At 37.9% G+C, this 12,022-nt stretch overlaps 1 protein-coding gene across 10 annotated transcripts in view; it reads left to right on the top strand.

Annotated features, from left to right (window-relative positions):
* PLEKHA7 (pleckstrin homology domain containing A7) overlaps positions 1-12,022 on the top strand; it is a 160,307-nt gene that overhangs the window by 117,875 nt on the left and 30,410 nt on the right. For all 10 annotated transcript variants that reach the window (XM_056353195.1, XM_056353193.1, XM_056353194.1 and 7 more), the window contains 3 exons: positions 2,035-2,523; positions 7,775-8,294; positions 10,348-10,434. In XM_056353195.1, coding sequence (XP_056209170.1) covers positions 2,035-2,523; positions 7,775-8,294; positions 10,348-10,434 — 1,096 coding nt within the window. The remainder of the gene's footprint in view (positions 1-2,034; positions 2,524-7,774; positions 8,295-10,347; positions 10,435-12,022) is intronic.

Genomic DNA, 12,022 nt, shown 5'->3' with positions numbered 1-12,022 from the left:
TAAAATTTTAAAATATATATATATATAAAAAAATAAAATCAGGTTGGGGGTGATTTCTGAATGAGATATTTATAAATGTGTGCATGAAAGTTAATTCCCATTTTAAAGAAATAATTATTTCTAATTTATGTTCTACTGCAAATCAGTTAACTAACCTTAATTAAGAAAACCTGGTGTTTGGTATTAGTGTCTACATGCAAATTGTGTGCCCACATTTAGTGACATGGATTAATTTCTGTATATATTTAATTTTTTTAGGGAATTTCAGTTAAAAAGTTACAGATTTTGTGAGCAAATCCATACAGCTGCAACAGCCAGTTGGCAGCCTTGAGGGGAGATAAATAAAAAGGAAAAGTCAGAAAAGTGACTAGTTGTTTCAAATGAGTGTTTAGAACTGGGATTAAAATGCTGTTAAGATGGAAAAGAATGTTAAAGATGAGTAAATCATGTGTTTAAAGTTATGGATATTGACTAATGTATGCAGGTGTTAACTGGTTTTTTTGTTGGTTTTGTTTTTTGGTTTTTTTTTTTTTACTTTGGTGGCCTTTAGTACTTGTAAGAGTGTTTTATATTTTTCTCCATATAGAAGAAAAGCATTGTTGGAAAAGAAGGATGTCTTTTGTTCCATTGTTCTTAATTAGTGCTAGAGGCAAACAAAGCCAGCTGTGCCTTCATGTGCTTCCAGTTTTCCCCTTTTCTTAAAACTGATGTAGCTTTCTTGATGTTTTGACTTTGGAATGTGATTCTTCCCCTACAACTCCTTGTGAAAGAAGACTCTACTGTGAGACAACCCTGCTTTGAAGTGTTGGGGCTGTGAGGATTAAAATGTCATGGTGCAGTTTCTCAGAGTATCTCGCTCTACTGCTTGCTTTTGGCAAATCACATATAAGCAAAAAATAAAATCAGCATCTCTTCCAGAGCTTTGCATCCTGTATAATTTTATGTTAAAACTTTCTGGATTTAATTTAAATTCAAATAACATATAACCTGTTACCTGGGTGGTTTGGTTTTTTTTCTTTATCTTCTTCATAAGGATAGGAATAATTGAAAAATCGGGGAAGTCTGGTACATTAGAAGTATTGATCCAAGTGTCCTTCCTCCTAGTAAAATACTCGTTTTGAGACACTAAGTAGACTAAAGTGAAAACAATTGTTTCATGGCACTTATTCAGAATTCACTTTCCATAAAGCTTTAAAGAAGCTGAACTTAGTTTTAGAGAAGATGAGGTGCTACTGCAAGATCAGTGATGCTCCATTGAATTGTAATGGAAAAAAAATGTTGTAGAGAAGCTTATCATTGTAAAGAGATGAAGAAAATTGCAAATGAAGTATGTTATGTGTCAAAAGCAACATAAAACTTTTAGGATCCTTAGACATTTTACAGTGTGTTGTAAGTTTAATGTCAAGATTTCTGATACGGAATTTTTTAAATATTTAGGCAATAAGATAAATAAGTAAACCAGTGTGCATTGCAATATGTATTGGGACCAATGGAGGTAGGTTTTTATTATTTTATTTTTTGTAGGAATATCCCCCAAGTTAAAAATGCCCTGGACAATGATAGTACTGACTCAAATGTAGATATTTTTCTGTCCTCTTGGCCAGAAATGACTAGTCCTCAAGGCATCTGCAAAGATACGGAAGACTACTTTTACTTTGCAACGAGCAGTTGGCAGTTTGGTTTTGATTTTTTGGCTTTCAGTGTTTCCTAGGATAGGAAGACTTTATTTTGTACAGGTTTTTGTACATTAATATTACACAAATTGAACACTTCTTTCATACAATATTAGTGTTTTCAGTCATTTTTATGGATGCATATAAATAATTTCTGCTTTTTTGGTAGCACTCTAAAGGTATCTTTTGTCTAACTGGGGTAACAATGGGAGTTTTGCTGAGCATCTCTCTCTTAACATGTCAAAACTATCACAGCTTGGAGAATGTGCTTTTGTGGGTATCCTTTCTAAAATAGTAACAAGACCACATCAGCTTTTAGCGGTTTAGCAGTGCTCATTTCAGTAATGTATTTTGTTTTCAGGGAAAGTGAAAAAGTAGATCAGCAAGCTGTTCCCCAAGTCAATCACGTGGATGCCTGCAAAGATTGTGTGAAAGCAGAGATTACGGATACGAAAGAAAGTTATCAAAAATCAGCTGAAATGCTTGGATATGATAAACGTGAAGAGATAAGAAGAGAAAAAGAGGAGGAGGAGCATTATAGCCACAGAAAAGAAACTCTGGAAACTAAGAAGGGAAAGGCTAAGCATGCGTTAAGAGAAGCTGATTCATTATTTCCAGACTTAACGAATGCATCGTGGTCCCAAGTAGCTCAGCCTCAGCCAGCTGAGAAGAATGGAACGCTTCCTAGTTCATTAAGTATGAGTGCTGGCCTAGTGGAGCAGCAGAATGGTACCAGCTCGTATAAAAGAGGGTTTGTTCCCAGAACAAATCCAGATAAACAGATTCAAAGGAAAAGTAACATGGCTCAAGTGGAGCACTGGGTAAAAGTCCAAAAAGGAGATACAAAAAGGTTAGTAATGGGCCCATCTTTACATAGACTGCCAAATGGCATTTTCTGAAGTTAAAGGAAAATATGTGCTAGTGATAGGTTTAGTGCAAATCAGAATGGTGTTTTGCAGAGACAATATATAAGAAAACTTACTTTCTCTTTCAGCAGTGCAGAATGGTATTTTTCAGGTGTTTGTCTCGGGGGGCAGTCAATATGGGATTGACTAATCAAATCCCTTTAATGTTGTTACTGTATTGCAGATAGAAAAAGTGAGATTAAAGTGCTGCTTTTTTTTTTTTTTGCCTGTTTTTAATCACAGTGGATACTTAAAACTTCTTAAATTTTGCTGCAATTGAAGAGCCAGGAAGTGAAGTGCAGCCCTCAGTTACCTCTAATTCATAAACAGCTACACAACATAAATTATAGATAATAGTTTTCCACTTAAAGGTAAAGAATGCTGATTGGGTGTTTTTGTACTTTCTGTTCCTGTTCCAAACGTCCATTCACTCCTCTGTATCAGATCAGTGCACTCAAAGCCCCAGTGTGTGTGTCACATATTGAAAGGTCTCCGTATATTAATTTAGTTAATGAAGAGGTCCTAGGATTCCCATGGTCTCCGGGATTCTCTTTTCCCTTTTCAAAATTACATAAATTGTACCAAGACGTGGAATGCACACTGGAATGCTTTTGTCATTTGAAAATCTCATAACTGCTTTACTATCAAAGCGTGAAAAAATGAAGTGATGTATATATATATGCATCAATTCAGAGTGTCACCTTGTGTCAAGTGGCAGGACAGACATTGGGCTCTGTGCTGCAGGTTAAGATTTTTAAAATATGGATAACCTGTTGAATTAGTACCTTATAAATTTGCTAAAATTAATTATAATCAGCATGTGGATTCAGGAGGGAGAAAACTTTTAGTATTTTTTTTTTAATGCTTACCTAACATTGGTCAGGAAATTTAAGACTTGCTGATTCTGTTTGGAAGTCCATTTTTTAATCTTTGGAATTACCCTTGAAGCAGCTTTTATACTTCACAATACTGTTTAACATTTTTCTAGACTGCTAGAGTCAATTTACTTACATCTTTTTTGCTTGGATATCAAGCAATACTTCCCAAAAGTATATGATTTTAATGAAAAAAAGTACTTGGTATGTTGGTTCTTCTTACACCCACGGGTGTATTAGTCAAAAATAATAACAGAAAACTGTTAAACTAATTAGCCCGCGCTTAAAAAAAAAAAAAAAAGTGTTGATGTTTTTCACATCAAAAATATAGGCAGTAAACAGGCTTGAGTGATAGCTAAGTACTGTTTTCTTCCTAATTACTCTTTCCAGTAAATCACCTTTAAGTGTGTATCAGGTGTAGAGTTAAGATAGCGCTGCTGCAGGTGCCAGTTTTTGTTTTAGATAAAACCAGCTACCTCAGCTGGAGCTGCCAAGTATTCAATGAAACTTCACGAGAGTTCACTACAGCAATGTAACCAAAATCTAACTCTCTCTCTCTATATATATATATATGTATAATTTTTTTTCTTAAGAACTTTCTTTGTGTTCTATTTTAGTTCAGTTGACCTTGTTTTCTTTGTCTTTCCTTGACAAGTGCTGCTATATTCTTTGAGTTCAAAATAAATTGAACGTTACCTTCCTGAAGATTAATAGATTAATCTTTTAAACGGTACCCTCTCTAAGCCTGAAGAGGCTGTCGCAGTGCACTTAGCTGATGGACAGAAATGGCATGTTAGTTGTCAAATGTTGGCTTGATTGCAGGATATAGATATCTAAGGGAGTCAATGATTTGATTGACATTCTATTTTGATTTTAGTAAATATGAGTGGACCACTTAGTCAATGCAGAGCATTAAGAAATTGTTACTCCACCTGAAACGTTACAAAGAACTTCTGAGGTTCTAGAAGCCTTTATAATTTTTGGACACAGAATGAGTACTGTTTTGTTTCCTGGTTCAGGTGTTTAAAGGTGCAGGGCTTGCAGCAAGTGGATTATGACAAGAAAGAACTCTTTCAGCTAGGGGGGCTTCACACAAATACAACAGTTTGTATAACTTTTTGCAGGGATTGCACCTTTTATGTGGATATTTAGATCTTTCAAATAGTTCTTTTACTTCCCCTTTTTATAAAAAAAGCACTTGGAACTGTTTGCTAACTAGTAGATGTTAGCTGTCACTCTGGACATTCACCTACCTCTCAATGAACTGTTGGCTGCACCACAGTTACATCCAGTGTAGCCATATAACCCCACTCCGTTCTCAGCAAAGGGGAGTACCTGCTTCGGTAAGGTTTGTGCTAGCCTTTGGGAGACATCTAGAGAATTGAAAAGGTTGAAAGGAGGCTTTCAGGAGATTTTGGTTTTAAGTAATTAAAGGTCAGGACCATCAAACAGCAGCTGTCAAGAGATTATTAGTCTTTGGTTTGATTGCAGTACCTGGATAGACATAGGGAATGCATTATTGTAAAGAATCTGCCATTGCTAACAGTTTATTTGCACTTAAAAACATACATAAATCTGATAAAGATAAGCTCAGTATTTCACAACTAAATGCAGTCATGTTGAGAAATTTCCTTCCTTGTAAATAGAGTGTTAAACATTTTTTGATACGCAGAACTTTCCGTTCCTTCCTGATGTGCTTAAGGAAGAAACATTGTCTTTGTTAGCTTCTCTGCTTTCCCATGAATGGACGTAGTTTTCCAATAATTGTGTTTGTTTTCATTTGAACTTTTGTCTTTTCTTTTTAAAAGATCTTCCATGCCATTGCTTCCCATTGCGGTCCCTGAATGATTTTCATGGCCTGTAATCATATAATATAGCATCAGGCCAGTTTTTCACTCTTCAGTGTCTGCTTTCCTTATTATATTATTTCTACCTCATCATTCAAGAGCGGGGGGTTCACGAGAACAGCTGCTTTTGCTCATTTTTACTCTTGATCCTTGAGAAAGCAATTGTCCACAGTCCGTTGTGGACTAAGTGGGGTCATTTGGGACAGCGTTCTTTTCCCGTTGCAGAAATTGATCTGTCATCTTAGTACCTGTTTTTATGTAGCGTAAATGATTTTTAAGGTTCTGAAAACTTGCGTGGTAGAGATGCCACCTGCTTAAAGGCTGCCATCTCAGCTGGAGGTTTCTCCCATCTTCATATACAGGCAGGCTGCAATTTCTCAGTATATAGGCAGTTGCCTCTAAAATTCAGCTTGGATGTGACTTTCTCTGTGCAGTCTAACGCACGTGCAGCTTTGGGGTTTCTTCTAGCAGGCTGAAGTATTGCATGAAGCTGGCACTTCCCAGCTGCTCAAAGTACTGCTTTCATCCAAACATTTTTTAGTTCCTTTCAGACAAATTAATTCTTTTTTGGAAGAAAGGTGTGATATTTCTGTGTGTCCTCCCCAAATAAATCTCATGGGGTATTTCTTTTCGGACGGTGTTAGCTCCTAAAGCTGCTAGCCCTGGTCACTTCATTGACTACCATTAATTCCGGCTGATGTCAGTACTGAACCCTTTCACGTTCAATTAGAAAGAAACCACACACAGATGATTTGAAACATTCACTAGTTTGCCATTCAATAGACGGCTCTGCTAGGTTGGAGTATAGGAATGGTCAAGCCCCCTTGTCCATTTTTCCGCAGAAAAGGCAAAAGGATCTGTCCTAGCTTCATGCCTGTCTCAGATGTCCTTTTGAAGCATCACCCACTCCAAGCTTTCTCCATTCTCATTCCTGTTTAGACAAAACATGTTTCTAGCAACCACTTTGATTTTCATGTGGAAAGAATTAGCAGTACAGTGGAGAGCATACAGGGTACAGACAAATAAAAGAGGCTACTTGACCACTAAATGCCAATCTTTATTGCCTCTGTTCATACTACCTGCCTTCACTGTGAAACTTGAGGTAACATCACGGTTCTGTGCTACGAGAGCAGTGCTTTGAGGAATCTGTAAGTACTGGATGCAGCGCGGGGCAGTTATTCTGCTTTCTGGCATGAGGAATTATGTGTCCCCTCTAGAGCATCCGTATTTCAAGGCCACCCAGCAGCGCCAAATCCTGCAAGCAGCAAGAGACAGAGGCTGTTACTGAGCAGGAGTTACCAGTAGCAGTTCCTTTCCCCCTGCTTCTGTTATTCTTTGATGCTGAACAAAGAGGTTCCTTTCCATCCTGCCCTTTCTTTCATGTGGAATTCCTGCAGTTCCCAAACCATCAGGTCTCCCTCTCATGCAGAAAGTGGAACCTACTGAGTGGAGTGATGAATGTGCTCCAAGTATCTTCATTTGTGGGGGTGGTTTTTTGTTGGTTTTGTGTATTTTCTGTATTGCTGCTCTGTAGCAAGTCTAGCAGAATGGTTTTCTGTTTGGTGATCCTCAGTCAATGGGCAAATGACTGCATGTACAAACCCCCCAGATATTTAACTGGAGAATCAGAAATTAAACAGGTTCTTATGCATGAGGTTACAGCAAGATTTTGACTTCAGAGTAGGAGAGCTAACTTTGTCAGAGCTTTTGCCAATTCTCTCTTAACTCTCTCCCTCCTAAAAGATTTAATTTCTACAGTTTAAGCATATTATGGGTTCATTACTAAAGCCAGGATGCAACACCTTGTTTGATTTTTTAGTTTCTGAGTGAGTTTTGTTGCAAAAAGCCTTGTGTTGCTTAAAACAGTCAAACCAGAAGGATTAGGTCAGATGAAAGTCAGTCATACAGATCTGGGGGCTTTGAGCAGTTTCTTACCTTTTTTTTTTTTTTAATTCTCATGAACAAAAATTATCTGAGATACTCATTCTGTGATTATTGAGATTTCTTCTTGCACTTTAAGGTAATTTTTTTATAATGAGCCCGCATTTGTTGTTCGTAAACCACACCACCTAGTGGTGAGCAGGCTTTTGGTGAAGATACATACTTTAATTTATGAATTTGCTCTTTAATCATAATAATTCCTTTCTTCATGTTCTTGACATTCCGTTTGGCCTAAGTACATAATGCTGCTGTTCCTTAACTTTAGTTCCAGTAGGTCATCCTAGGTTAGACACTAAATTAAAAGCCTGTATTTATACTATTTGCATCTTTGCATGGGTACAGGGTAACATCTTTGGGCAATACGTTAATATTACTTTGTTATTTTTTCTGAAAATTCTTTTAAAATGACTCTGATGTTGTGTCATGTAGCTCCTAAGCTAATGTCATTAGAGGTTTGGTTTTTTTTTTTAATCGGTCACTCCCACTCATCAATGTATGCTGAAATTTACCCATTTCTTCCACCTCCTTTACAGCCTCACTTCTGATCAGACTCTTACACGTCAGGGTCCCAATCCACCTTTTCCTGAAAACTATCACACTTTGCCAAAGAATACCAGGCAGCATTCAGGGAGCTCACCACCACCACCAAACCGCAATTTGCCGAGTGACTACAAATATGCACAAGATCGCGTTAGCCACTTGAAGATGTCCCAAGAGGAAAGGAAAGCAAACAAGGATGGAACTGTTTGGCAGCTGTATGAGTGGCAGCAGAGACAGCAATTTAAACACGGCAGCCCCACTGCCCCACTTTATGTAGGTTCTTCAGACTTCATTGATCGTAGTAAGTCAAAAAGTTCATTAGATGTTCCACGATCGATATCGGTTCCGCCCTCTCCATCTGATATTCCTCCACCTGGACCTCCAAAAAGCTTTCCCCCAAGGAGACCGCATACTCCTGCAGAAAGGCTTACGGTTAAACCATCAGATGAGAGACAGACTGTAGACGTTCCTTTTGCTGGATCACCCAGGAAGATACGAAACCATGCGGTAAAGGTTTGTACACGCTATAACTGATTTCAAAGTGTGCTACCTGTGGTGTCGTACATCGATAATTTAATTTACTCATTTTTCATTTCATCCTTCCTTGTGTATGAAAGGTTGTGCAAGTTGTAAAAGATAATACAATGAAGAATTTTCTCCTGAAATTCTTATTTTTCTGATAATTTCAAATTGATCAAGTTTTGTTGGTTGGGAAAGGAAAGTTGTTGGCACATCACATCGGTTTGGAGTATTTTTGTTTAAAAACTGGAAGGCATAGATTTATATGTATAAAATACACAAATTGTAGTATTTTAATGTATTGAGTAGATAGGCAAGAATATAAAACTCATCAAGATAAACTCCTCCTTGATTATTTACTTTTGCTTGTAGTCTTCAGTGTTTGCTGTGTCTGCTTTCTCTACCTGCTTTGCTATTTTATTTAGTCTTACAGCTGATTCAGTTTTTAGTTACAGCTAAAAACATAATAATCTTTCATGCGTTTGATAATTTAAGCCCTTTGCAAAGTCATTATCATTGGGCTAACCAAAATCAAATAGCGTTGATCTGAAACTGTAACCTTTTGCGGAATTCCACTATGGTTCCTTTTGTAGGTACTGTTGTACCCTCTTATCCACGGGTGACCGAGGGTTTGGTACTCCACATGGCTCTCCTTGCCTAAGGAGGAAAGCAGGGAAGTTCAGGATTGAATCAACATAGAGTTTACTTTTCTTGGTAGCTCTTACACAGGAATAAGTGGAAATGAAAGCCTCTATTCACCGAATTCTTTGACCTCAACCAAGGGCCCTGATGGGGAAAGTATTTGCAAAGAAAGAGAACTGTAAATTCACATACCTACTGTGGGGTCAGGACCATGACTTTGGATTGCATGCTAGCTTTATGCACAGTTTAGCTTATTATTTTTTTTTAGTTTATATGCTGTATAGCTGTCAGATGTCTTTCAGCATTGATAGATTTACAGTATTCTGTCAGAGGATGAAATAGGCTAGTGATGTGCAGCACTGGAAATTAATATTTGTTTTAACTCCTGATTATATTATACCAGACATTTGGTTTCTCCACGTGTAAACTGAAGGAGCATTACATCCCTTGCAAAGGAATGTACAGCAGTCTTTTCTCTTCCTGTGCAATGTAGCTGCATAAATTTTGCTCAGAAAATAAAACTCTTTACATCATACTGGCTTTACCAATATAGGGGAATACAGTTTTCCTCATCTGCAAAACTTTGCTTCTGTGAAAGGTTCTAGAGAAAAACTGCTCATGTTTTTATATGTAAGTACACAGCATCATTTTACATCTAAATGTATGTGTCTACAAAAATCTGTTATAATGCCCCCTACCTGGAATGCTTTATTAAAGTCCATCCAGTTACACTTTTTTTTTTTTAATAAATTTAAAAAGGGGGAAAAAAGGCAGAACAAAACACCATTCAGTGAAATTCAGACAGGTACAAAAATAAATCACGAGACATTTAGTCTGCCTTGAAGAAAGTTGTAAAAGTTTGGCATTAAGAGAAAGATGAAAGAATGGATGTGCTGTAGGTTTTCATGTTATGAGCAGAGACGGGCAGATAAAACATGATTATTTAAAAAACCCTGGTATTAATGGAACCCATTGCCACAAGGTGTCACTCATGTCAGTAGCTTAGTGTTCCCTGGCTGACAGAAGGCATTCACAGCCGGCTGTCCTAGGGCATCAGCCAACCAGCCTTTCTCTGAGAGACATTAGGTAGGGGGGAACTTTATGAATTTTTTTATTATTATTATTTGCTGGAAGCCACTCGGCACGTGCTGCTGAAGCATCTTGGTCTGCCAGAATCTGCTGATTTGCCCAGTGTCACAGGTGCTAAATTTGCATTTGTTCATTCATAAGCTCTACTTAATCATCAAAGGATCTGGCTGGCCCATGGATGTTACCCTAATCCAAGCATGCTGTGAATTCAAATAGAAAATTGGGGCAGAGGTGTGTATCTTCCAAATTTGCCCTCAAGTGCAACGTACCTCTCACTGGAGGTGATCCTTACCATTCTGGCTGTGGCTTCTTACAGAGCTCAACTCACATCGATCGACGCTCTATGCCTGCCATGGGCTACATGACACACACTGTGAGCGCACCCAGTTTGCATGGCAAGTCGGTAAGTTGAGAGTTACTTTTCCTTTTGTGTCATCATAGTATTGTAGTTAATTTTTCCAATCCTGCTTGTTCCATAGTAGTTGTATTTTTATTAGTTAAAACATAAGTAACTTGAATGAGAACTTAATCTTAACCAGCTCCCAGTAAAGCCTGTAGGGATTTTGCTGTTATCTGCAACATGAACAGGGGGCGAGCTGTCTGTTATTACAGGACTCAACTTTTATTATGTTTATTTGACCAAATACAAAGTTAATGAAATAATTGCTTAATCATGTCAAGTAACTGCTTTCTGGGCACTGAGGTGAAAAATGTAATTACAGTTCCTCTCCCTGAAGACTGCTAATTTCCTCTTTACACTGTGTCTAAATACCTGCAGCCTGAAGAGCTAACATTGCTTCTCATTCGATTAAGGAGACATCAGGCTAAGTTGGCTAGTATACGAAATTACACAATCGCACAATTACTGCAGCACTTGCCAACTAATTCCACCTATCAGGTCAGCTGCTGCGTGGCTCATCTGTGCCGTATGACATCTTGTGACTCTGCAAATGCTTTGTTAGTGGCGTGCTTGAGTCTGTGCTTTCTCGCCCATCCTTTGGTATTCTTACAGTTCCCAGGTTGTTTGCGGTTTTTCTTTGCTGCTGTATTCGCTATCAAAGATGAGCGTTATAAGTTATAGGGCACCGATGCGTAATTTTCAAAGCATCATGTATACTTCCTTTTTATACTATTTCTGAAAATGCTGCATCTTCAGAAATGTGGGCTAAAATAGAAGTTCATTCTAAAGCAAACCCATTTCTTTGTGCTGCTTTCATGATGGGATTGGCTCCCTGTGCCACACGCTGCGTCACCTGCAAATGGAAATGCATCAGCCAGTTTGTACATCCATCTGAGCTTGCAGCTGTGTCAGTTCTGCAGGTGAACCTTGGTTCAGAAAAGCTCAGGTGCATTTGGGATCATCGGCAGGGCTCTTGATTGCCCTGGTGAATGAAACTTGTAAACTTGAGATCAAACTGAAATGTACTTACACAGCTCTTGGGTTCGTATTAGAGCCTCAAAAATGGAGCCACCTGGGAATAAAACGGGGCGACTCTTCTTTGAATTGGTGAAGACTTTATATTAGCCCCAAACTAAAGGAATTATTTTTGAATTTGGAAAAGTTTCATGTCCTGCCTTACCTCACCTACAGAACAATTGCACTAAGATGGGCAATAGTAACAGGGGTTTCTCCAAAAACGGGCAGACTTCCTAGCCAAAGTCCTCAGCCAGACTTACAAGCTGATTGGACGAGAATTGTAAGTGAACACCTCTAAAGAAATGCAGGTGTGATCTATTGATTTTATGGTATAAAGGGGTTTTCTTTTCTTTAACTACATACACATTCTCCTTGGCTCAAAACTTGAGAAGAGGTATAGCTGTGTTTTTCTTTTATTCTGAATTTTAATGTACCCAGGATAACATCCTGTCAAAATAGCAATGAAATCCTAGGAAATTTGGGGCATTTTGGCTGACTGCAAAGCACATTTGCAACAATTAAACTTTATTTTGTTCTGTATTGCAAATACTTCTCTTGAAAAAAGGAGAAATAA

The sequence above is a fragment of the Falco biarmicus genome, chromosome 10 (assembly GCF_023638135.1).
Source record: "Falco biarmicus isolate bFalBia1 chromosome 10, bFalBia1.pri, whole genome shotgun sequence".
NCBI classification, from domain to species: Eukaryota; Metazoa; Chordata; class Aves; order Falconiformes; family Falconidae; genus Falco; species Falco biarmicus.
The sequence above is the reverse complement of the archived record's forward strand: the minus strand, read 5'-3'. Positions and strand labels throughout refer to the sequence as shown.